Source organism: Branchiostoma belcheri, unplaced genomic scaffold, assembly GCF_001625305.1.
Source record: "Branchiostoma belcheri isolate BF01 breed outbred unplaced genomic scaffold, Haploidv18h27 scaffold38, whole genome shotgun sequence".
Classification (NCBI taxonomy): domain Eukaryota; kingdom Metazoa; phylum Chordata; class Leptocardii; order Amphioxiformes; family Branchiostomatidae; genus Branchiostoma; species Branchiostoma belcheri.
In genome coordinates, this window is record NW_017803998.1 from 1,236,164 (window position 1) to 1,262,583 (window position 26,420).

The window sequence follows — 26,420 nt, forward strand, 5'->3', positions numbered from 1 at the left end:
CGAGACTAGGTCACTCCTTGAGAAAGGTGTACAGTCGACACCGAAAATTTGGAGGTACGTGTTTTTACCTTTAAATACAGTCACTGATTGAAGAATTTCTACTAACTGTTAATTCTACGTGACTGATGAACCTCTTCAACGATGAAATTTAAAATTGTTAAGAATGGAACAGAATGTAGTAAGTTAATGCTAAGCATTTTTTATCAATTCTTCCTAATTTTAATTTTTTTTCTGTTGCAATTGCTGTATAATTATCATTATAAATATCATTAGCAAAATTATGATAGCTGACTCAGCCACATGTGTATTATAGTAGACAGGGTATCTGTGTAATTACATATTTCCAGGTATGGAAGTATTGTTTTGGGTGGCTAAACGCTGGGTTTGTGTGCCTGTTTGTCTGGGCAGTGTAGGTGGGTGGGGAAGATTGACAGGCAGAATGGTCAGAGATCAATGTAGTAGCTGTGATTTCTTTAACTTAATTTTTCTCAGAATTAAAAAGAATCTCTAAGCATTATAATATCTCGAGACGTTTTTCTGCAAAAAAATGCAATTCTTTCAACATGATATAAAATTCAAAGACTTCAAACTTAAGATGTATAAAATATATGTAAAAAAAGTGGAAAGTCTGGCATAGTGAAATGTATTGATAAATACAGGTCTTATGTTAAATGTAGTAGACCTCATTTTTAAAAGGGAGGTGGCATTTCATAATAATTATGCTAGTTTAATTCACTGTCATTCATGTAGTATATGCATATACATGTGCCCATAAACATTCATTTAAGCTTAATGTGTCTTAAGCATATTCACAGTTCAACTTAATGTTGACCACACATTTTTAGAACTTAAAATAGGAAAGAATATTAGAAATCTTGAAAGTTCAAAACAACATATGATATGATACCACAGGGGCTTCAATATATATGAACTAAAATGAAAATTATGCTGCAATGTACATGGCTAGTTGAAGCAATCATTAGTATGATATTCTTTGTAGACTTGTTTCATGTTTTAGATTTTAATTATATGACTTTTTTGTGGGCACTTTTGCATATGCATATTGTTGAAGAATAAACAGAGATTACTTGACAATGTGTTAATTTAGCGTGTGTTGTTTAAAAGTCCCTACTATATCAGAATGATAGTACAATTTTATAAAAATGTTTTGATCACCACTTCCTATTAATAGTGCTGAACACCATCCATACACAGGCAAACATACCTATCCTTGGTACTGAACACCATCTACACACAGGTAAAGATGCCTGTCCTTGGCACTGAACACCATCCACACACAGGTAAACATGCCTGTCCTTGGTACTGAACACCATCCACACACAAGTAAACATACCTGTCCTTGGTGCTGAACACCATCCACACACAGGTAAACATGCCTGTCCTTGGTGCTGAACTCCATCCACGCACGGGTAAACATGCCTGTCCTTGGTGCTGAACACCATCCACACTCAAGAAACACGCCTGTCCTTGGTACTGAACACCATCCACACACAGGTAAACATACCTGTCCTTGGTGCTGAACTCCATCCACGCACGGGTAAACATGCCTGTCCTTGGTGCTGAACTCCATCCACGCACAGGTAAACATGCCTGTCCTTGGTGCTGAACACCATCCACACACAGGCAAACATGCCTGTCCTTGGTGCTGAACACCATCCACACACAGGTAAACATGCCTGTCCTTGGTGCTGAACACCATCCACACACAGGTGAATAAGCCTGTCCTTGGTGCTGAATAAAATTCATACAAGGAGCATATTGTATTCATTATTTAATCGAAAATCTCCATAACATTCTATAATTGCATTGTCTATTGTAAGGAACAATCTATTCTTCAATTGCAATGTATTCTGAATTATCAAAATAAAATTTGCACAACTTGAGAAAGTTTAAAGAGTGTCTCTGTAAAACTATTAAAACAGATATGCACTTTGATAACTTTTTCTATCAACAAGAATATCTAAAACTGACCCTCTTACATTGTACCTTTTCCATATTGTTAAAAACTACAAACAAGAATGGCATTATATATGTAAGTTAAACATTTTGCACCAAATTAAGTTAAAAGAATCTTCATGTTATTGTTATTTACTTCCCCTTTTCAACATATTGGTGCAATTACCTAACATTTCTGACATTTATGGCATGGTTAAAACAGCCCACATTAGGTGCACTGAGTTTGTGGTACCACCGCAAACTACCAGAATGTAAACAAACTGGCTGAGAGCTGTATTTCCAGCTTTTAAACACACTCGTAATCATCTTTTTGGCACCTCCACTCCATGAATGGCCCTTATTTGCAATGGAGTAGGGTTGATTCAACTTACTTTGTAAAGAAATGACTGGAGAAAATTGACTTTTTGTATCATCCTAATGTTACATAATGAAGCTTTAGACTGATGACTTACAAGTTATGGTATTGTTTTGGTCTCTAAGATGATTTAGAAAAGATTTAGATCATCCTCTTGTTGATTGGACTCCATCTGAATGTACTTCATGATGTCATCATCACCCATAGATTCTACAGCACTGACGTCACTTCCAGGTAGATCGTCAGCAGAACGGGCTGTTTTCGTTAAGTTCGGTTTGGGCGCGGTCGGTGGCTTCTTGCCCGGTCTTGGCGCAGGTACGGGGCGAGGTTTTGGCGATGGTTTTGGTTTCTCTTTGGAGATGCTGAGAAGTTTGTCCAGGTCGTCTTCGATGGTGAGGAGATCAGTGTTATCTTCAACCTGCTGGGACAAATTAAATACAAATTGATAGTAGGTGGTTCTGCACTGCAGTTTTCACATGCATCACTAGAGGGCATCACTGACTGGTGCTTTAGTTACTGCAGTTTTACACACAGTAGAACAACTGTATGTCTTGCATGAGGGAAAACAAATATATGTACATGTAAAGATTTCTCAAAGAAGAAAACTTTATATACACACATACATGGTTGACCTTTTTACTAAAATTCAACACAGCAAAACACAACAAAACAAGCAAATAAACGAACCTGTACAGTAGGTTCTGGTTTAGTTTCTACCCGAGCTCCCTCGGGAATGAACAACTCTTGGTCCTCGTCTTCTTCTTCGAACAACTTGACCCCCTGTGACCTCGTGACGTTACCGGTCTTGACGGGCGCCGCCCCAAACAAATCGTCGTCTACCGTTGTACTCGTTGACGTCTGTCCGAAGAGATCTACATCCAAATCATCTCCAACATCGCCTCCGAAGATGTCAACTTTTTTTGGCAAGTTCTGATCGTCTTCAGGTTTGGCCGAATCTTCATCCGAGGGATGGAACTTTTCCTCAAAGATGTCTTCTTTCTTTTCTGGTTGAGAAGGTGTGATCTTGGCCTCGGCTTTTCTTAAGTAGTAGGTGGACTTGGACTTGCTGACACCAAGAAACTCCAAAAGCTGTTAGATAGAAATGAAAAGCCTTTCTTTACTTTTTTGGCAATTTCCATGAACCAATTGTAAAAGAGGAAGAAAATTCAATTACTTCTTTTTTTCCAAGGAAAAGAAAGTATTTTGCTTGATTTTGAATTGAGAAGCAATTGAAGTCATTACTAGCATTATGTCAGAAAGAATGGTAAAACTATTTTTCAATTATAGTTGGATTTAGCTACAGCTACTACTGTAAGATTTGTAAAAAAATTGGGGAAATTCTTAATCTTACAGCCTGCAGTACCAATGATAGGCACTGTGTGGTGCTTTTAGCTAGACTTTTAGTTGCACCTGGACTTACATGTACATGTACATGCTGCACAGATACATGCTAGGTTTTGGGCCTTTCTCTTATTTTTTAGATAAATTTAGATTTAAAGAAAATATTCCTCAGTGACAAAATATTCTAAATGTAGAGGATGGTCAGACCTCAGGACTGGTCGCCATTTTGGGAGTCCTTGCGATGAACCTGAGGAAGGTGTCACACGCGTTTCTTCTCTCCTTGGTAACGGCAGCTGAGGACTTAAGAACCATGCGGGAGGGCAGGGTGGGTAATGCTGTACCGGAAAACTTCTCATCAAGACTCTTGTGCAGAGCTGTGGGGAGAAAAACATTTGATTTTCTGACCTTTCCGAAAGTTTTGAACAAAAAAATTCATTCATTCATTCATTCATTCATTCATTCATTCATTCATTCATTCATTCATTCATTCATTCATTCATTCATTCATTCATTCATTCATTCATTCATTCATTCATTCATTCATTCATTTGTTCATTCATTAATTCATTCATTTGTTCATTCATTCGTACATCCATTCATTGAGTCATTTATTCATCCATTTATTTATTCATTAATACATACATCCATTCATCTATCAATCCATCCATCCATTAAATCTATTCATTCATTAAGTCATTTACTCATGAATCCATTCATCTGTCCATCCATCAATTCAGTGAGTCCTTTATTCATCTATCCATCATTCATTCATTCATTCCTGATGTTAGAAAAAGTTTTACCCATTTTGCAAGAAGATTTTTAATTAGCATTTAAGACATTGTTTTTATCTTATTCACATGTGTTATTTTTATCATTCTTAGGTAACCCGGATAGTGAGTGAGTGTGAGTGATCATTCTTAGGTTTAGGAAGAAAGACTTTCACGTTGAAGGACCCTGAGTCCATGCTACTATTGTCACCTCCCTGTATGGTTATGTCTGACTCAGAAGAGGTTTGAAGAATAAAAAGAAGTAAACTTGCCTTCAAACTCAGCATACTTGTGGCTGCACATGAACTGTACCACATCATTTGCCTTGTGCTTTGGGCTCTTGAAGACGGCAAGATTGGTGATGACGATCGTTTGGTACAGTGTGGTGGTAGCCAAAGTTCCTGAAACATTTAGTTTTTGACTTTAGTATTTTCCATAAAAATGTGCATTTTCAGAATAAGAATGCTTCATGTTTGTATGTATAGGAACATATCAGTGGGATACCAGACTGTTTGCAATTCTACCTTTTTCTGTCAGGGGTCGCAACTACACTAAAAAACGTTTTTGACTGCCTTATTTTCTCCCCCCTGACAAATAGGGACTGGATCACGTTTTCCACCAACCCATAATCATAGAAATAAATTGCATAATATCTAGAAACTTAGCCTGGTAACCATTCCAAGCGGGACAACCGACTTTTTTTCTGTAAGCAGAATAACTGAATTCCACCCCGTAAAAATCCCCCGTGTGTACTAAGCGATCTGGGCGGGCGGACAGCGCTCCCAGCGCCGAGGAGTTCACGGGATGCTTACGATTGAATGGTTACCAGGCCAGCCTGAGAAAATACGCTTCGGGAAGCATATAGACACAATTCAATAACACGAAAAAATTCAATTCAAAATTTGACAACGCCAAGGATACGCCCCCTTTTTCTAACACCTGTTTGGTAGACTGTTACCAGCAATTTCTTCGGTTTGGGGAACGCTCAGATCCAGCCCCGTTTCCGTGTTTCTCAGCTCTCGCGTAGTGACAGTGGCTGCTATCGGCATGGTGGTACTCTGTGTTTCCTACATACGCTACATTAAGAAGAAGTAAGACGTCGTTTCGCAAGGAAAGACGCAGGGAGAAAGTTTAGAAGGATGCTAGGCGACCCTTGAACTCAAATGTCTTGTGACTTCCGGGTTTTGAGATCATGCCATTACCGTTGTAGGGGTGCCTATTCACTGGTTTGATATTGCAATTATTCGGTAAATTCTATGTTGTAAAACGATTTAAATGTAAGACATTGAGAATGATTATTGTTATGTACATGAATATAATATTATTTTTATTTGGGGATGAAAATATATGAGATACAGATTTTGGGAAAAAAGTGGCACGCCCCGTCTGCCAAATGACGTCAGGTCCAAAAACATGGCGGTTTAGGAAGCAAGTCGAACGTGTTATCGAGAAAAACTCTGCAATTTCTGCGGAAATTCTGACCTTACGGCAACATTTCACGGCAACTTAGGCGCCTAGTCATGTCCGACGAGGGAATTTTAATCGACTTCGGCAGTGAGAGCGGTCCTAACCCGCCCGGAGCCGGGCAAGGCGTCGGCGGAAGTGCAAGAGTCGGTTCGAGTCAGGCTTTCTTGGGGACAGATTCTAGCAGAAAGCCCGAGACGCCCCCGACAAATCTTCTGGACGACTTCGGGTTTGAGACGGCTCCAAGCGCGATGCCAGGCCCGACAGGATCGTACCAGGACTTCGAACCAGACGACGAAGAGATGCAGAAAGCGGCCGAGCGAGGTACGACATTTTATTTTCTAGTTTGGAATTTTACAAATGGGTGCGGTTTTTGTCAGATTTCAGTGCGGACACCATTGAAGAAAAAGTATGGATTTTCAAATATGTAAATTTTCTGCTAAAGAAAACACAAAGATATGATAAAGAATATGTAAAATGCTGCGTGTAAAATTATATGATGACACTGACAGTTGCTTCGAGAGCAAAATGAAAACAGGAAGTGCAAGTGTTAACCTTTAAGTTAAATTTCCAGGAAAAAATATTTGCATAACGTTAGATGTTACACTCTTTCCAATTGGCAAATCAGATAAACCCCTTCAATTTTGTAACTGTTTCTGTCCGCTTACATATAGCTAGTATACTTGTATTCCTGTGGCTATATTTTTTGGTGGGAACATCATGAATGTTAAAAAAAACATTTAGTCACAGGAAAAAATCTTGAATACATGTGCAGGAATTTACTTCAATCAATATACAAAACATACCAATTATTCCAGCTTTGAAACGTTGATTAAGTCTTAGTTTTGCATCATTTACAGGAACATCCTTAGGATTGTATGTTAGGGTAATGTGATGTTTTTAATGTGAAGTGTTATCCATAAGATTATCAAACTTTCAAAGGATGATAACTGTTACATGTATAAGATCTGATTGGTTGCATTCCTTGGCTTTTGACTGGTTCCTAACTTAGTGACAATTCCTGTCAGTAGTGCAAGATTCTTAATCTTATTGACAGAATCAGTTACTCATCGGTTTCTTTTTAAAACAAATTCTCATTGACACTAGGAACATCTTGTCAATTAGTTTAACTTTAAGAAATTTGATTTAAGAGCTTCAGCTGTGTACAAGTAGAAAAATTTCTTGTGACTTATAGAATTATAAATTATAACCAAAAAGTAAGCATAACGATTAAACGTTTGCAATTCTGTAATTTTGTTCAATAGTTCAAATAATTTCTTATATGTTTTTTGGGCAGATATTTTGTGATGATGTATTTGAAGCACAGTGGTTTTTACTGTAGTTTGTATTTTGAGATCAAGCCCTGATAATGATATAGTGTCTTGAATAATGTTTTAAGGGCTGAAAACCTTTCTAGACCGAAGACACTCCAAATGCTCTTAAATAATCAAATAGACAGAGGTCTTGGTCAGCTCTGATACAAAATCTACTCACTTACTGAAATTCAGAGAGGAATTTGTTATATTTTGATTGTAACGTAAAATTTAAACTTAAATTGTTTACTAGTAGTTAAAAATTTATAAACAACATTTTATTAGTTTTAATTAAAAATTTGTCCTTAATCATTATTTAGAAATGAATTCTTTATATCCGCGTGTAAAATTTTAACAAAAAATTTTTAGTTAAAGATTTTGTAGTTAAAAATTTTTCTGTTAGAAATTGGAGTAAAATCTTTGTATTCAGCGAAATACATCAAATTTGAAGCATGTTGGCTGCTAGTTCTAATTTCCCTGATGTCTAATAAGCTAGATCTTTTCAGATCATTAGAGGATAAATAAAACAAGTGCTCCCAGCTGGGCGAGTATTGATTGAGTTACAGTGTGTCCAGTATATAGTAGTCCGCACACGTAATTTAATTTGGTGCCTGTCCCAAATTGGCAGCCAGGCTTGTTAGTTGGGCAGAAATAATTTATATGCTACGGACGGTCTAAGTACTCATGTGTCATGTTTGTGTCTTGTCTGTAATTTCATTCCAGTTATTCTACCTAGATGTATGCATTTTCCGTGAGGCATAGCATAACTATTCTAATTAATAATGAAAAGAAACCTATGCATGAGTGTCACTGGAAGTGGAAGATAGGTAAAAATTGCCCAGAGTATATGCATGATTTACAAAATGACTAATAAACTGGTGTATGTGCCAACCACTAAGTATCTGATACCAGCCCAGAAAAGATAAAGAAACAGTCAAGATTTCACTAAAATAAAAATTTTTTAAATAATGAAAAAGATGTAAAATATATTGAATACTATTGAATTATTAAATATTAATGCTGTTGATTTTTTTTTGCTGATTCCAGAATAATTATTATCAAAGCATCAAATCTGTATTCGTGGTCAAAAGCTGTTACACAAAAATCTATACATCCAGTCTTTTTGCCCTCCCGACATTTTAGACGGCGACGTGTGAAAAATGTTGCTATTGATTTTACCAGCCGGTAGAATTGATCAGCAGTAGATACTGATGATTTGGGATACTATTTATAGCGCACTCTTGGGAAAAGGTGAAACCTTTGTTTAATCAAACCATTGCAGTTTCTGGTATACACTGTCTTTTGTAGAGAAATGTCGAAAAAAATCAGTTTCAATTTTAAGTCACTGTGTAATGTTAGGTAAATTTAGTTTGTAATAAATGCTTTATAATTTTTCAAGTCAATATTGACACAAGTTATCATGCATATACATACATGTATACTGATACATTTAGTAGATACCTGTATGATATAGTACATAGCATTTATGTTTGTCTGATTTGAAATTTGAATTTGAAATTGAATATCACTATGTTGTGAAGGCAACATTTAGTACTAGTACAGGTGTTTTTTTATATAGTAATTGAGATTTCATAGATTTCGTAGATTATATAGATTTCAAATTGTCAGATTTCTAAAATCTTCAGATTTTGAAAATTCTAGACTAAATTTTTCGTTTGGAACTTTGTGTTGGTTTTATTTCAGGCAAACAGAGGAGACTCAAGATAGGCAGGAGAAGAAAAGGCAGGAAAAATATATTTAGAACCAAATTTCCATGTGTGGAAATAAGTATCACTGTTTTGCTGACATTTGCAAGACAACAATGCATTTTTAATCAGCAACTGCACTTTTTGCTATCAGTTGTTTGCAGTGTTTGATGGGATAAATCAGTTTGAATTGTTTGACTGCGATGTTTTGTTGTTATTATTTTGGTTGTTGCACTTTTTGACTAATAATATAACATTTATCCTGTGTTGCATTTTTATATTTGACAACCTATAAGTTGTTTTTTTGTGTTGTAACATGTTATGATTTTGCTTATCATATATCACATCTGTAGCAATATTCCAATCATTGATAATAATGTTTACTATTGATATTCAACATCAATAGTAAACATTCAAAATCAATGTTCTGACATTTTCTATTTATGATTCTCATATCATTCTCTTGCAGAGCTGTTTATTCATTAACCAGATTTATTAATTTTGATAAATAATGCCTGGGAAAATTTCTTAATACCTGAGTGCTATATCAAACTGTAGGACATTTAGCATTATACAATCTTATATGTAGATGTAGATTTGCCTTATAGATTGGTGACACTGTACTAGGCTAGTTTATAATTCAAACAGTGAATTTTAAACTTTTAATCAAACCACTGCATTGATAGATAAAAAAACTGTAACGACTAAGAAGACAAACTTAAGACTTTCTTCAACTGTTGGGGCCAAAATAGTGAGCATTTGGGAATAGATTCAGAAACAGAATACTTTGTTTTTTTTTTTGCAGGTCAGAAAAAATTTTTGAAATGGAGCAGGCAAATCTGAGAACCAATGAAATAGGTTGGTGTGGCCTTGGCAAGAAAATGTGTGGAATGTCATCATTTCCATGTTTCTCTGTGTTTTCTTCTTCTTCAGATCTTGAAGAAGCTGCTAAGGAGGCAGAGGGAGGGGCGATCGGGACCATCCCCCGTCCTACCGACCTGCCCCTCCCCCCTGCACCCCCCGCTCCAGTGGCGCGACCCATCCCTGTAGAAGACTTCAGTGATGTGGCCAAACACTCCATAGTAGAGCTGGCCGGTCAGTTTGGACTCTAACATTTCACCATGGGGGTCCATTTTAACATCATGACATATTGACATTAATGTTGCTCAGTGAATACTAATGATATACATGTTTTGTAGAACAGTTAAAGTTTATAATTATAGAATATTTAAAAAAAAAGATAAAATTAATATATGATATGAGTAGCCATGAAGTAGGTTATTAGGGAAGAAATATTTCCACAGAAGCATGGATATATAAAACACGTAGTTATGAAAGCAGCTTCCAAAAACATATACATTATAGGTCTTGTCAAATTATGCCATATGTATGAGGAAATAATCTAAGTCTTTATATATTAGGTATAGAACAATACCATTCAATGTTACTGTTTTACAGTAAAAAAATCTGTATTTTAAGAAGTAAAAACATAACACAAGGAAACTGTAAGTCAAGCAACTGCATAGATTTTTAAAAGCTATTCACTTGCTTTGTTGCTTTTAATTAATACATGTATATAAAATATAAAATATGTATATAAAATATAATTTTTGTATATCTCATTACCACATTGGATATCTAATAACATGTATTTCAATTATATTTCAGGTGATGACAGTTATGGTAGGAAGGTGATCATATTCAGCTGCTGTAGATTACCTCCTAGTAAGGAACTGGACCATCAAAGACTTCTGGGGTACGCACTGGTACAAGTCAACTTTACACCTATACAAGATCTAGATATATAATTGCTAATCGGTAAAAAGCCTAATGCCAACAGTTTTAAACATGTAAAATGTATGCAATTGAGCCTATGGCTACCACATGCTCAAATAGCCTCGATCAAAATGATCAAATGACCCATTCATTCATTCATTCATACAAATGCTCACTCAACTTGACTCATCTTGAGATGGATCCCATACATGTATCTCTTTTTAGAAGTGCTGTGCATTGTATGCTCAATGCTTTAACATGCTCGAGATGTGGTTGGTTCTCCTCAAACACGAGGCCTCTGTTTTATGTCCCATCCAAGCTACTGTTCCCTGTAAACATGTAGATATGTGTTTGGGAATACAGCAACACCTGTGCTGCAGTGCAATGTGAACCAGTCAGAATTACCCCGAGGAAGGTGACAGACGGTCTCTGACACATTGGCTGAATAAAACTTGTTGTGTAAATTTTAAAAGAGTCTCTTTATCCAGTGACTTCCCAACCTGATGAAACGATTCACGCCTATAATCTTACCCTTGTTTTAGGTACCTTCGCCAGACCCTGGACCAGTATGTGGAGAATGACTATGTCCTGGTGTACTTCCACTACGGACTTAACAGTCAGAACAAGCCCAACTTCAAGTGGCTCGTGCAGGCTTACAGGGAGTTTGACAGGAAGTAGGTCTCCTTCCTAGTTTTTACCTCTGTGTACGGAGGTTTTGTTTTATGTGTGTTTGTCTGCTTGTTTGCTTGTGTGTTTGTATTTATTTGACTACAGTAGAGTCATAGGAAGTGAGGGGGTGTAACTACAGATTGGCAGGAAGGTCAAAAATGTAGGCTGGGGGGAAGGGACAGTGAAATATGCTTAGAATCAGTGAGAAATGAATTACATAAGAAATTCACAGCAACTTTTAATACTTCACAAATATGTTTTTATTACTTTGATGACTCAAACAAATCAGAATTTTTTATAATCATGCAAACCATCTGTAAGGTACATGTATTTGAACCCAGAAACTTTAGATTCTAAGTCAAAAACTCTAACCATGAGACCACCTTGCCGCTTTCTTGTATTTTACAGATACAAGAAGAACTTGAAGGCCCTGTATATCGTCCATCCAACCAACTTTATCAAGATTCTCTGGAAAATCTTTAAACCTATAATCAGGTGGGTGAAAAATTATGAATGTAATTATGAATAGGAGAATTTTAATTGGTATGTCAAAAATAGTTTAAGGGCACTATAAATGTATTTTTGTGTTTCAGTGTGAAGTTTGGGCGGAAGATCATGTATGTGAACCTACTGAGTGAACTGAAGGAACATCTGTACTTCGACCAACTGGAGGTCCCACAGCCTGTGCTAGAGTAAGTGATAAACAGAAATATTTTGATGCTGTTTTGTACCATTGCCCAATAGTTTATCCACACAAGAGTGGAGTTTATCTGTATCTGTATAGGCGGTATAACCACCCCTCAGCGTAACAAACCAGCTTAGTTGATTTGCCAATTATTTATCTTTCAAAATAACTTCCAGGTATTGTTTTGGATAGCTCGTACGTAGGTTGATGTGTGTGTCTTTGTCCAGACAGAGTAGGTTGACAGCATGTGGGTGCATGGGGGATGATTGGCAGGCAGAATGACTGGAGGTCAAAGGTCAGATACACAAAATGGACCATGAAAATTCAAAATACCACTTTCCAGAAGTCTGAAATGTCTGATTTCTTGTCGTCCTTGTTTTACAGACATGACAAGAGACTACTGGAGAGGAACAAGCCGAAATCGACCAGTACGTTTTACCGCCAGTCACCGGACGCTACAGATGAACAACCTCGCCCAACGCAACAGTTTGGAGTCACCCTGGAATTGTAAGAAAAAGTTGTAGAATTATGTTATAGTTTGTTCATGCCAATTTGATCAATTGGTTCATAGCGTGTGTTCTCCTATTTGTACCAAAATTATGAAAAAAATACACCACAGCTTCTTCTTTGAAATTTACGATTTCTTGTTACCTTTGGGGAAGAAGATATCCTTCCACGGGAATTGTTTTCGGTCATGTTGTGTGTTCAAAGCTATAACTCACGATGGGTTTCATGAATTTCTTTGATTTTCAGTACATCACCCATCTTTTAATTTAGCTTTACTGAAATTGTTAATGCGATTTCTGAAATTATCAGCAGTTGTTGTGAACATTATGCATGATATACACTTCTTGGAGGTTTGGAATCTGATGTTTGTTGTTTTATCTGTAGTCTGAAGATCCACAACCAAGGAGAGCCTCTACCTAAAGTCATGCGAGAGACTACAACATACCTCAGACAACATGGTCTGTATTGTCTGTTTTTTTTTCTTTTTGTTTGTTTCGTTTGTTTCGCATAACCGGTAAACTGCCATTAGGCGTAACACACCTGGTCCAGTTTTGTACATGTACGTACATGTACAAGCTGCGTAAGACCGGACTGCAAGGTTTGAACCACTCACACTGGGAAGGCCCCCTACTCTTTTTGATAAGTGTGGTGGGTTCTTTAAAATGCGTGGGGTGTGGCTCTCCCCAAACACGGGACTTCCATTTAACGTCCTATCCGAGGGACGTCCCTTACCAAAGCTAGATACTCATTTGCACCTGAGTGAAGTGAGGAATGTCGTGTAAAGTGCCTTTCCCAAGGGCACAAGTTCGGTGACGTGGGCAGGATTCAAACCCGCGACCTCTTGCGTGTGAGCCGAATGCGATACCAACTACGCCACACGACCCCACATTATAAGAAAACTGCCTCAAGGCAAAAACCCACCAGTTTTGTACAGTAAGAACAAGCTGTGTGGGACTAGACTGTGAGGGCTTAAGAAGACTGGAAATCCCACATGCATATGCAGGTTAGTGCAGGTACAGCTGGAGTTATGCAGTGTTTCTGATATCTTACCTGATAGACAGTCTTTTCAGCACCAAGGACAGGTTCTGTTGTTTTACACTGTAGGGGTTTACTTGATTATTCTAAGCTCGCATGTTATCATTTTGAAGCTTACCTGTACATTACTAACTTGGGACATTTTAGGACTTCTATTTGACTAACATGTAATTTCATTTACAGTTTTTGAAAGACATAATTGTTTCCACATACTGATACTGCCCAGACTTATGTAAACTATTTATTTCTATTTTGGACAACATTTTGTGTTATTGTATTTTGTTGACAAATTTCCCCCAGGTGTGGAGGTTGAGGGAATCTTCAGAAGATCTGCTAATGCGAAGATGGTGAAGGAAGTGCAGAAAATGTATAATGAAGGTAGGTACAGTGTGTGTGTGTGTGTGTGTGTGTGTGTGTGTGTATTAGTGTTATTGATACACGTACTTGTAAAACGTATATTGTTTAAGAAGGAAAGAAAGTACATTTTCCAATGTATCCCATATCATATTCAGTTAGCTTTTTGACAGTTCATCACCCGACTATGCAACCTCTACCCTGTAAACCTGAGTTAAAAGTAAAGTTCCCATAGCCATTTTGAAGCCATAGTTAGGTGGGCTGTTAATACATGTTTCCTAGGGCAGGGTATTGGAGGGCTTCCTCTCCTTCCACTGCCTTTTACCTGGGCCTGAACTACAGTCAGGCACCCATTTTTTTCCTGGGTGGAGTGTGGAAACTTGGTAAAGAGCCTAATTCCTAATGACACAATGTCTAAACAGGAATGCAAGGAATCGAACCCGTAACTTATCAATCTTGTGTCCGCTAGCCTAGCCACCCAGCCCTTCCACACTACTGAATCTCTACCCTGACCTATACATGATAATATATTCTACATATTGTAACATCTTGTTTACCATACAATCTCTAGGCAGGACAGTGAACTGGACGGAGCTGGGAGACCCACACCTCGCTGCCGCCATCTTGAAAACGTTCCTCCGCGAGATGCCGGAACCTCTGATCACCTTCCAACTGTACGACGAGGTCATGAGAATACATGGTCAGTCACAGTTCATGTCATATCTTCCGGGTGTGGAAGTATTGCTTTGGGTGGCTGACTTGTGAGTTTGTGTGTTTCTTGTTCAATTAAGTAGTGACAGTTGAATGGAGAGAAGGGGGTGGTTTTGATATTCAATTGAGAGGGTCAAGCCTGAAGGTGACCCATGCTGTCTTGTTGGTATATGGAGGAATTCAGGAAGAGGTGTAATAGTATTTCACTATCACAGTATCAGATTACATCATACCATCCCCTACACTCTTCTAATACACTTTCAAAGGCCCAAAACACTTACCAGAAGCCTTGAATGTCTGATTTCTTGTTTTTGTGTACTCTTGTGTGTTGATGTTTTTGTTTATGTTATGTTGTTGTGATGTTTGTGTTTACAGGAGAGTTGGATGGCAATGACAGACTGATGGCTACTAAGGAACTGATCAGTGGAAAGCTGCCGGAGCTCAACTACGTTGTCCTCAAGTACCTGGTGGACTTCCTTGAAGAGGTGTGTAGTCATCATCTCATTGTTACCTCCGTAAGAAGGGAGGTATGTTTTCATTGTGTCAGGTTGTGTTTCTACATTCAGTATTTTTCATAATATGGTAGTCATGTTTACAGCAAAGTGACAGAAAGTATAGTTAGGGTTTCCTCAATAACAGGAAGTAAAATTTCAGTGGTGCCGGAATTAGTACTTTATCAACAGTGTGACAGTTTAGAGATATTCCATGGCATAGGGTCAATGGAAGAGCCTACTATAGCCTTGGTCACAACCTGCCATACGTGCATCTGCGTGCTGTCTACGTGCAAAAGCGTGGGCAAACGTAGGGCATCCGTAAGTGGTGAGTACCACCTCCGTACGGAGCGTATGGATTTGGGAGCACGCAGACACGCCGTAGAACTTTAAGTGCATGTAAAACTTTTTCTACGTGCGGTCTGCGGATTCACCACCCGTACATGCGAGTATGGGCGACGCGCGTGCCCCGTACGTACTGTACATAAAACACATGTGTGAGTACGGCCTCCTTACGGTAAAGTTGCAGATCGTACGTTGTAAGCACGTACGACTCACTTACCACTTGCGCGGTTCACGGCCAGACGTGGCGTGCCGTATCGACACCACTCCTTCCCCACGTTTTCAGAAAAACGTAGCAGACGTGGCCTCCCAAAAAACGTACGGAGAAAAAGTATGCACGGCTCACAGGGAGGTATTGTTTTTGGTCTGTCTGTTTGAGATTTTGAAGTTTTTTTCTGTCTATACATTTTAGCCCACTAGCTCCCTTATTAGGCAACAGACATGAATATAGCAGGACTTGAAGGCAGGGTATTAGATAGCCTTCTCTTGAACCATTGACCTACATGTAACTTCCTGTTAGTGTCACCCACATGTCTAGCATTTGGATACAACTATGAAAGCACAAGCAAACGTATATGGCGGTAAAACTACTTTGAATTTATGATAACAGAAAAATTTTTCACACACTCGATTTAAGATTCACCTTGCTTCATTTCATTTTTTCCTCCCAAGGTCATTCTGTACAGCGAAGAAAACAAGATGACCGCCCAGAACCTGAGTATCGTGTTCGGGCCCAACCTCCTCTGGTCGACCAATCAGGCGGCTTCGCTGACGTCGCTCGGACCAATCAACGTGTTCACTCTGAGATTGTTGGAACACCATCAGGAACTGTTCATCAGGGATTGGTCCACATCGCCCTAGGATGTAACATTGGGTAGTCTTGTTATTATTTTGTTTTGTTTGTTTACTTGTTTGTTCATTCAGACATGTAGAAGGATTTGTTTGGCCTCAGCCAAAAACGTGTACGATATGCTGCTTTCAATCTTTGTTATTTCGTTGTATTGTAGCCTGGATACCATCCGAAATTTTTTCGATCGGTGCAGAGCAAAAATCTGGATGGTACCCAGGTTACATGGACTGTTTTGGAAACTGCATAAAACTGGAATAATTTGCATGATAACAAGCATAATTTGTCCCCGAAGAAAAAGAAGATGAGATCCAAAATATCTGGTGATAAGTCCTCATACAGTTTGTACGCTTCCCCTTAGGGTTTGCATTGAAATGTGCACAATTTTTTCTGCAGTCCATAGAATATTAGTTGGTTTGCAGGGAGTATTTGAGACACAGTGTTGTCAAACACAAATGTATGTTAAGAACCTATGTGTATATTGTATGTTGCATATAAAAATGTTTACATTTGTTTTTTTATGCATATAAGGAAATGTTTCGAACAGATATGTATGTTTATTTCTAAAAAGTAGAGAAAGAAAGTAAGATAAAATTTAAAAGTTGGGTGAAATCATTGCAATTATAGTATTAGTAATACACATTTATTTTCTGTCTTACAAGTGTATATATATATTCACTAATTCAAATAAAAAAATAAACAGAGTCTTAACGTGAATTGTTACCAACTAACATGCAAATTTACTGAATAAATAGTCCATGTTACAAACTTTAAAAAAAAGCTCAACAATATAGTGGAATACATTAATGGTCAGTTAAACATTCTTGTAGTGTTTGAAAGTAAGTAACAAAAAATGTAGTATGAACTACTCTGCTTAGTGTATAACATGTTGAATGAAGTTAAAACTAACACTAACGTTTGTTTCTTAAATGGTGACTATATGCACTAATGTGTCACTGATACAGTAATAAATTGGTATTCAAAAGCGTTTCTGAAAATTCTTATTTGAAAATAAATTATGATATCCTGTGGCAAAAAATAAGAAACAGATTTTGCATATTGCTGTTAAAAAACGTTAACATGATATTAAAGAGAGAAAATTTTGGGTATACAGTTTAAAGGTATAAAGAAGTTATAGGATATGCAGTAAGAAAAATGTGTGGTACATGAATGCTAAAAATAGTTGGGTATACAGTGTAAACAAGTTGTTGGTATAGCGATGCTAAAAATTGTGGGTTATACAGTGTGATGGCAAGTGCTTGGTGTAGGAATGGGTACGGTACGGTGCATAAATTTTTGGGAAACACGGTGGAAAAGAAGGTTTAGTGATGGTTCAGATATGCTTAAAATTATGTGACATGCAGTGAAAACAGCACTTTTTAAAGCAAAAATCTTCAGTTTTGATAATTGGCATAGATGCATACAGCCATACAGTTTGTATATACTGAGTACAGATAAAGCTCAGTTATTAAAATATAATTTCAAATGAACAGCGTTAAGTATATTGTTTTGTTTTTTTGTTTTATTTTTGTTTCTTATCACAGTTTAGACTACCTATAGATAACTTCTAAAACTTCTAACAAAAAGTACTCAACAGACATGACAACTTAGATTTAATATTAGCTCAGCAAAACATTAGCTTATAGGATGCAATTGTAAGATAAATTCTAACAAATATCCGCAGTTAAGGCCACACCAATTTAATTTGTTGGTTCTCGGATTCACCTCTTCATTTTTTTCTGATTTGCAAAAAAAAAAAGATTCTGGTTCTGGATCAACTAAAATATGCTCATATTTTGCCCCTGACAGTTTAGGAAAGTCCTTTTCTTCCTAGGGCCTACAGTTTTTCCATCTATCAATTAATTAAAAGTTAAAAATTCATTGTTTAAATATTTACCCAGCCTTTTGTGTTGACTTCATGGTTCCTATCGTTGCATTTGGGGCTATAATAGGATGCCTAGACCTGTTTTTATCTTCATTTTTTTCGCCCTATCGCTTCATATTTTTCTGAAAAAAATCAGAGAACCAACAAATTAAATTGGTGTGGCCTTACAGTAGCTGTGTGTGTGTGGACCCAAAATGGATACGACACTACTTAAGAATACTGAACAGCAAATTAACAACTGATGCATATGATGAGAAAACCTTGATAAATTGTGGTAATGTTCTTGTCTAGAAATGTGCTTTAGATTGCGTACAATATATAGGGGAAAGAATCTAGAATATTCGTAGCGTGGCATGAATTTGTTGTAGAATCAAGATCACCAGAAAGCGTGAAACTAAAATCACTGCAAAACTTTTCATATCTACAGTGCTACTCTAATTTTCTCAATCCAGACTTTTTTGGGGTTTGACTTGTTGGTAATCATTACTTCAAATTGGTACTTTCTAGAACATGAATGAAGTCAGGTTTTCATAATATTTTGCACTACATTCCATGAACGCTTTGATACTCATAAAATGGTGTTCTTTTTTTTTTTACAAATGTTGTTATCATATTGTTATCATAAGTATGTCATCATGTTTAAGATTTGTACAGTAAAAAAGCTGTATTATGTAATAGCGCAACTATAGTGGGTACTGTTACAGTACTATGTACCCCATTCTTGATGTTGGTGCTTGTTTAATTTTAAAGACACAGACCAAGGAAAGAGTCACAAAATGCCTGTTAAGTTGTAGACTTTATGTATTATGTTGTGTATTATTGTGTTGTATATTGGACAAAATATTTGTCCGGAGCATTTCTACTTATAAACTACATGTAGAACTATTGACAAAGATAATGTTCGCAATAACAGCGGTGCTACAAAGGGTTGAAATATTCTAGAATTAAAAGATATGTCTCTGACATAGTGTGTATTGTATTCATTTTTCAACCAACCCTGAGCTGTACATCATAATTAGCAGTTGAACCAATGGCAGTGTGGTAATTAGTGGTTCGACCAATGAGAGCGCAGTTGCATGGCCTTGTAACACATTTGGCGGGGGGGCTATGGGATTGGTCTATTTACATAATTTATGTAGCGCCTTAAAATTGTACTCATGGGTTCGGTTAGACCAATCGGAGCCCCCCAGGCCTCCCTAAATTGTACTAGCGTTGCCACCATTATGTAGTAAGTATATGATATAGATTTAATACAAATGTATAAGCAGAGATCTCACTTTTTAAAGAAAATGTTTAGAAACGTTGTTCTTCATACGTACATACATACATATTTTTCAGACCAAGCCTTATTTGTTTGTTTGTTTATTAAGATCTCCATTAGTATGGTAAATTCCATAGTATTCTTCCAGCTGGAGTCCAGCAACATAAAATGAAATAACAATAATAACCTTATTGTAAACAAAACGCATCATTTCTACGTCATAAGAGAAACGGTTATATCGTCCAATGAGCGCGCGCGTACTTTTTGCAAATTACACAAAATACATCCAGCGCATGCGCCATAGAGTTAGGTGTGACGCAGTTGCTAAAAGTCAGTTTATGTTTACAAAATTCCTTGACAAGACAGCGACCGCGTGTACCTGGATTTTTTGTGAATTCCCTGTGGAATCTACACTCATGGAATTCAGCATGGTCTTGAATTGCGTTTTGTGGAGCAATTGTGAATTATTTTTGTGCTATTGTGCGGCAAATATATATGGAAGGAAGGAAAAATACACGTGACGTACCGCGGAGCGAAAATGTAAACAAGACCGCATGTGGGCAAAATTCTCTGGAATAGAGGACCCAAGATTGTTAGTCACCGCTGGATTGAGTCAGATCCCATTGTGTCTTTGCAGAGAATGCGTTCAAACCGCCTTTTTGTTGGAATATCAACCTTTCTGGAGGAATTTTGGAGTTATTTCGACGAAGGACGAACGATTGCGCAATCGTTGTTGAGAGCCGACTGACAACAACAACTCACCGTTCGCGTGTCTACTCAACTGTGATGTGAAGATCGACCAACTATCCGGTATGACATTATCCCTAACCTTCTTACAATGAAAGTTTGTTACGATCTATATAGCTAACTGTACATTGTGTACCAAATCTTTTTCCGTCTAAAAGAATGCAATTTGCGTTTGTATGAAAGAGTAGGAAAGTAAAATGTCAGAAATGACGTCATTCACTAAACTATCTGCGGACAGTGCATGTACCTCTATCTCTGATTTGTTGATAGGCAGATACATATGCATAAAAAGTCGTTATTCTTGGCATAGTTTTACGACTGCAGACTATAATAAATTATAAGTAATAATCAGCTCTGAAATTCTAATGTCTTAAGCATTTGTTACCTTGCTTTTTTCATCAAGCTGATTTTGTATGACGTGTTTGTTTTTTCTCTATCGTCATTTTGTTGCATATCAGTAGCCTGATTGTCAGAATTAGCTATTGGTAAGTTTTGTGATTTTTGTATTAGGCCCTAATGAATCCATGAGAGAGATTTCCTTGGACAATTTATTTGACGTTTTTGCTTTCAATGGTTGCTTTCTGCATTACTTCATAGAAGCATGATAGAAGTCAGCTTTCTACTACTTTTTATTCGTTTCACATGATTAAATAGCACCAACGAAGTGGACGTACTATTGTTGGTTCACGTTTTTGCGAGGTAAAAATCACGTGATTTGTTTTGCCTCCATTGCTTAACATAAGGTTTAAGGAACTTTTCACCTGCTGCAATACCGATTCTGGTCACAGGGCGTCGCTTTTGATACATGACACCTTTTAGCAACCACCTGTTGATACGTTCGTTACTGCTACTCTCCAAGCAGAGGTAGGGTCGCTCGGTATTTTGGCAGTATTTTCGCGTTTTTAATACGTCTTTCTACTTTTACGGTTTTAGCGACCCTACCTCTGCTTGGAGGGTACGTTACTGCAGCACATGTCTACTTGTCCGGTTCAGACACGCTTTTTATTGCAAAATAACGACTCAGGATATATCATTTGTCGGGTGAAATCATATCAATCACTTTGAAATATTGGACGAATGCACGTTGTTGACACAGGTTAGGTATCAATAAACATCAGCCCAGAGCAGGCTAGAGTATTACCGAAGTTAGCCCTCAATAACAATTTTATGAACTTCGTTTTTAAGCCTACACAGTTAAGATTATGGCTGATGGGGATACAATGAAAATACTTACAATGTTAAAATGTATTTTTTCTCTAATAAACAAGGGAAATGCGAACTTCTAGAGCTCTGAAGTATACAATAACTCTCATACAATTGCATTCACATCAAGCAAAATCTGTATGCGCCATGGTAGAGATTGCGATGTGGTAGATTCTACGGGTAGAGATATCTATTCATCTCTTCTTTCATTCGTTTACTCGTTTATTCATTCATTCAACCTCTCATTCGATGGTTTTGACTTGTTTGGACTTTACCGTAAATTGATACATTCTTCTTTTAATATTGAATTAAAGCAATGTCCAGTGACCTATTTTGCGGCCCTTTATTTGGCGTAATGACATTACGAACAAACCAGAATGGAGAACAAAGTCTTGAAAAAAAGCGCATAGCTATAGAGGTTTTAGAGAAAAGAAATTCACCAAAACGACAGAAGATCGAATCAAATGCATGCATGAACTGTATGTATCATTCATTGCCGTCGCTAGAGGTCTCTTTTAGCGCGGCTTCAAATAGGGCTTCATTCAAAACTGGTAGTCGGAGCTTATAACGTCATATTCCAACTTAATATGACTGTATTACCTTACTCTAACGTATAAGTACGCGTAGCTTATGAAGACCATACACACTGTGCTCTTTGTAGAATGATATAAGTAGTTAAAATTAAACTTGTGATCTTTTTGAAAGTTAGGGTTGAATGACCTCTAGTCTGATCACGTAGCCAAACTGTTTTCTATTCCTATGAAAAAAACTATGCTTGAAACTTATAATTTTGACTTCTAGTTCAGATCAACAGCTTGTATATAGGATCTCTAGTTATATGAAAGTTTGATCCTAGTATTGTGAATGCATAATGTGAGATAATAAAGTTTGACAAGAGACCCTCCCACAAGGTTTATTTGTGTTGGTTGATATCATTACGCAGTAATCTCACGTAATCTCAACCTTTTATTCTTTGTTATAACGCTGGGCTTGGTTCGTCTGGGCTCACAAAAGGTCACATGCGGGTTTGGGGTGAGATTTTTCGGGGATGAATCAACTCCGGTCGCGCCCCGGCTTTCTTTCTCGAACCACCTCCCCCCGAGGGAAGGACTTGTTTACCGCGCTTTTGTGTCGGTAGGATGAAGGTATCAGACAATTTCGGGTCGTACGATTCTCACCTTTGTAGCCGCAGGACAGACGCTATGTATGCAAATGAGCGACCCGGTTCTGCCTTGTTTCAAACGACCCCGAAAGAATGGGTGCCTTTTGCATTCGCCCGCTTTGGAAGAGAGGAATCAAACGGTTTAATTGGGCGAGAAGAATGCATAGGTCAGAGCAAATTGCCCTCTGAAGGTGGGACAGTGCAGGTGGGCCCTGACGGGGACTTGGGGACATCACCATATATGGGCATTCCCGCCAAGATCTAAAATGGCGCCGCCAAGTCAAAAAGTCGTCTGAAACTAACGAAGTGAAAATTTGACCAAATTTTGACCAAATCTCTCGAACTATTCTACCTCAGAAACTTGGAAAAACTGTGATACATCGGTATTTGATATGTTTAGCAAGGATATATAAGCATCCTTGAACACAATTCAACAGGTATTCATTTGATAACATATCCGATATAAAGATTTGTTGATTATTCAACATGATTTGACACTTGTTTGTTCTTGGCAAGGTCCTGATTGGCATATTGATGGCTTGTGAATGTCACATGATGTGGCATGATGCAAGTTTTAATGTGCTCAGCAATGTGGACAGGGCATTCAACCCCTAATTGAAGATGACTCACTAGTTCCACGTGGCTTGCACTAGTATGCCCCCATCCCCAACACACGCCCCCTTTTTAAAAACAGATTTAAAACGCTTCAAAACACGAGAATTTTTCACAGAATAGATGCACAGAAGCACATAAAATCTGTTGCTTTATGTTGACCTTCGTAGGTTTTTTGGAAAGGGCCCAAAATCGCGAAATTAGTAAAATGGGAGTGTCCGCCATGTTTTTTCAGACGACACTTACAGACAAACTTTTCGGGCTCGCCCCATACTTGGATTGACGTCAGCGTTGCCATGGCAACATATGCAGGAGTCAGTCACGCGAAAAATCTAGTTTGTTCTTCCACTCAGACGACAATCTTCCCAATTTCTCAGAATCCAACTTACTTCATTATAGTTCTGCTAAAATATATAAACATTGTTGCTAAGTGTAATTTGGGCTTATAATAGTCACTAAAGTTTTCTGACTTCTTTTACAACTGTTAACATGTCTAAAATAGTGTGTGGGAACATTTTGCCGCCATTTAGATTCACAATGAACTTTAAAACGGGCACGGACGTTTTTCTTAGGGCTTCTCAAAGACAGGAATTCAAGTCTGGGGGTCGTAACTGTGTACCGTACAGCCATGGAACAACGGGGGGCTATTTTTGGTAGTCTCGGGGGTCAGAAGTTACTGAATTCCCAAACAGCGTGCGATGGAGAATAGCGTAACAGTGTGAAATAGTCTTGAGAGTTAAATAGCATCTGTCTGTTCCAAACTTTACATCCAAAACAGCTCAAAATTAGTCGTGTGCTCTTCTAAATCGAAGCCCTAGAACACTCGAAAAAGCACGCGATTCAAAACATTGCTAATTCTATATTGTCAAGGCACACAAACTTTATTTGGCAAAATCACCATATACAGTATCCTCTTTTGTGAGTATCTGTTCCAAGCTTTGTATCCAAAACAGCTCCAAATGTGTCGTATGCTCTTCTAGACCGATGCCCTACAATACTCAAGAGACACACAATTCAAAACACAGCTGATTCTATTTTTTTCAAGGCACACAAACTTTATTTGGCAAACATTACCATATCCAGTGCCCACTTCTGTGGTTTGACTCCAATTTCGTCTGGAAAGGGACAAAAAGATCCATTCAGTGATTCTTTATGAACCGTGAAACGGCCGGTTCGCTGTGACGATAAAGTTTCTAAACACGTCGTCCAACATACGGGGTAAGAATGAATAATAGCAGGGTAGAGGACATTTAATTTTAAAATGTCTCCCATTCTAGTTTTTCTGAGGCCATCTTAGCTGCTATCAAGAGGGCATTGACCTTTCCCACAATGCAATGCGAAGCTTCTGACTGTCGAAATTCTTTCTATCTAGAGCGGGGGGTGCATGGTATAGACAAAACTTTAAGGAAGCTAGTGACTTCTTAGACCAGCCTTTTCTTGAGTCTTACAAAATCAGCAGTTGTAATTTTTGACCTTGAAAATACAGGGGGAGGGGGGCAATGTGGATCATTTTGTAATTCTTTCCGCCAATTATCATAATTAGCAGTTATTAAGGATTGAACTTGACCTAGAGCCTTTAATGCTGAAAATTCTTTCCGGTCGCTAGTTAGGATTGATGCCATGTAAATAGCATAAGATAGAATACCCCATGCTTTTGCGATTTTTGAATTATTTATTGTGGTTTCTGAAAACCGCCTGCAACATCAGTTGTTTCTGAAGCCGTTTAAAATAACTGTAAACCTTCAGTTCTGCGTTTGTCATTTATATTTCACGCTATCAACAGTTACAGCGCATTTGAAGATATTAAGGAAAACCTGTCTCTTCTTAAGTTCAGAAACTCTCCTGTCCCTTCTTAGAGGTAAAAAAGGTGTGTGTTTTGTTATGCCGAAGTTACATTACTTTTGATGTAAAGTTGTGAAGCAAAAACATTGTTTTAACCAACAACAACATATATCACATCTTTTTCGATAAAAAGTCCAACTTGTGTACGATTCATGCACGACTACTTCAAGAATAAGTTGCGATCGTACGATGGTCGTACGATGATCGTAGGATCTGCCTGGGCCCTTACCGAAAACAATTATGTCATCTCTTAAGCACTCAATGTACTTAACTTCAAACAGACGTCTTATCAAGGAAGCAGCTAAGTGCGTTTTAAAGGATGCTCTATTATTTGTTCAGGTGCCTTTAAGTTAGTGTGACGATTATCTAAGTAGTGCATCAAAATTCTTTGCGTTTCGATTTTTCAGGGGACAGTACATGTACTTCTTTTTGTCCGAGGGGACGTTGACCCCTATTGACCCCTTACAATGCATAAAAACCAAACAACATGTTAAAGAAAATTTTAATTGACACAGCAGAAATACAGGGACTTTGGCGTGGCCTGTGTAAAAACATAAATAACTTTTGTGACACAACTCTACAAGTTGCACTGTATATAGCATCTACCGCTATATAAATACTTACTATAGTGTTATAACGTTATGTATGCTGTTACTTATGTATGCTTCCTTATTGAGGCTATGTAATTTTGCAGTATGGAATGTATGACGTTTTATACAAACGTTCTTGACAAGAACATATAATATGTTCATAGTTTTCGAAGACCTTGCTAAACTTGTAAACATAAAACACCATAATATAATGCATACACGGAAACCCTGTTTTTCTTTAATTATTTGCAAAATTCCTCCTTGAATATTCATATTTTTAAAGTATAGCAGGATTTTTTGCTCCTATGCAAAACTTGTACTGGTATCTCTAGAATCTGGTAACTATGTAATTTTTACAAGTAGTCACATCTGGAAAGTTGACAGTTTTCAGACCTTAAAATGTCAAAGTAAGTTATCGTTGAAGAGATTCATTTGTCACGTAAGGATACAGCTACTAGTGAATTCTTTCATCAGTGACAACTTGGAAGGATAAGGATACTAACCTCCAAATTTTCGATGGCTATCAGTCCATCTTGTTGAGATTAGGCCACTCCGTGAACAAGATGGACTGATAGCCATCGAAAATTTGGAGGTTAGTATCCTTATCCTTCCAAGTTGTCACTGATGAAGAATTCACTAGTAACCAAAGTAAGTTAGCCGTCAAGTCCTGTATTGACACAGCCTACGCTTTTCGACACGGTGCCAACCGCAGGTATTGTCCACTTGTCAGCTGTCGTTGTAAACACCTTGACTGTTTGGATATCTCCACGTGTGGCTT

General features: G+C 37.6%; 2 protein-coding genes across 3 annotated transcripts; one reads left to right on the forward strand and one right to left on the reverse strand.

The window, feature by feature from the left end:
* Window positions 1–2,375: 2,375 nt before the first annotated feature.
* Window positions 2,376–5,615, reverse strand: LOC109476536 (HCLS1-binding protein 3-like). Of its 2 annotated transcripts, none has more exons than XM_019777520.1 (5): window positions 5,380–5,615; window positions 4,713–4,841; window positions 3,881–4,047; window positions 3,020–3,421; window positions 2,376–2,750 (listed from the first exon to the last, which is right to left on the reverse strand). In XM_019777520.1, the coding sequence occupies exons 2-5, from the start codon at window positions 4,741–4,743 to the stop codon at window positions 2,463–2,465; spliced, it is 888 nt and encodes a 295-aa protein (XP_019633079.1). In that variant the 5' UTR covers window positions 4,744–4,841; window positions 5,380–5,615; the 3' UTR covers window positions 2,376–2,462. The 2 variants fall into 2 exon arrangements, with proteins under 2 accessions (XP_019633079.1, XP_019633078.1); XM_019777519.1 differs by having other exon boundaries at window positions 2,385–2,750; window positions 5,399–5,615.
* Window positions 5,616–5,843: 228 nt separating this feature from the next.
* On the forward strand, window positions 5,844–16,959 carry LOC109476523 (rho GTPase-activating protein 8-like). The gene is made up of 12 exons (XM_019777504.1): window positions 5,844–6,228; window positions 9,857–10,018; window positions 10,592–10,679; window positions 11,242–11,373; window positions 11,777–11,863; window positions 11,962–12,060; window positions 12,438–12,560; window positions 12,945–13,018; window positions 13,896–13,973; window positions 14,521–14,649; window positions 15,036–15,145; window positions 16,166–16,959. The coding sequence occupies exons 1-12, from the start codon at window positions 5,961–5,963 to the stop codon at window positions 16,352–16,354; spliced, it is 1,539 nt and encodes a 512-aa protein (XP_019633063.1). The 5' UTR covers window positions 5,844–5,960; the 3' UTR covers window positions 16,355–16,959.
* Window positions 16,960–26,420: the final 9,461 nt, after the last annotated feature.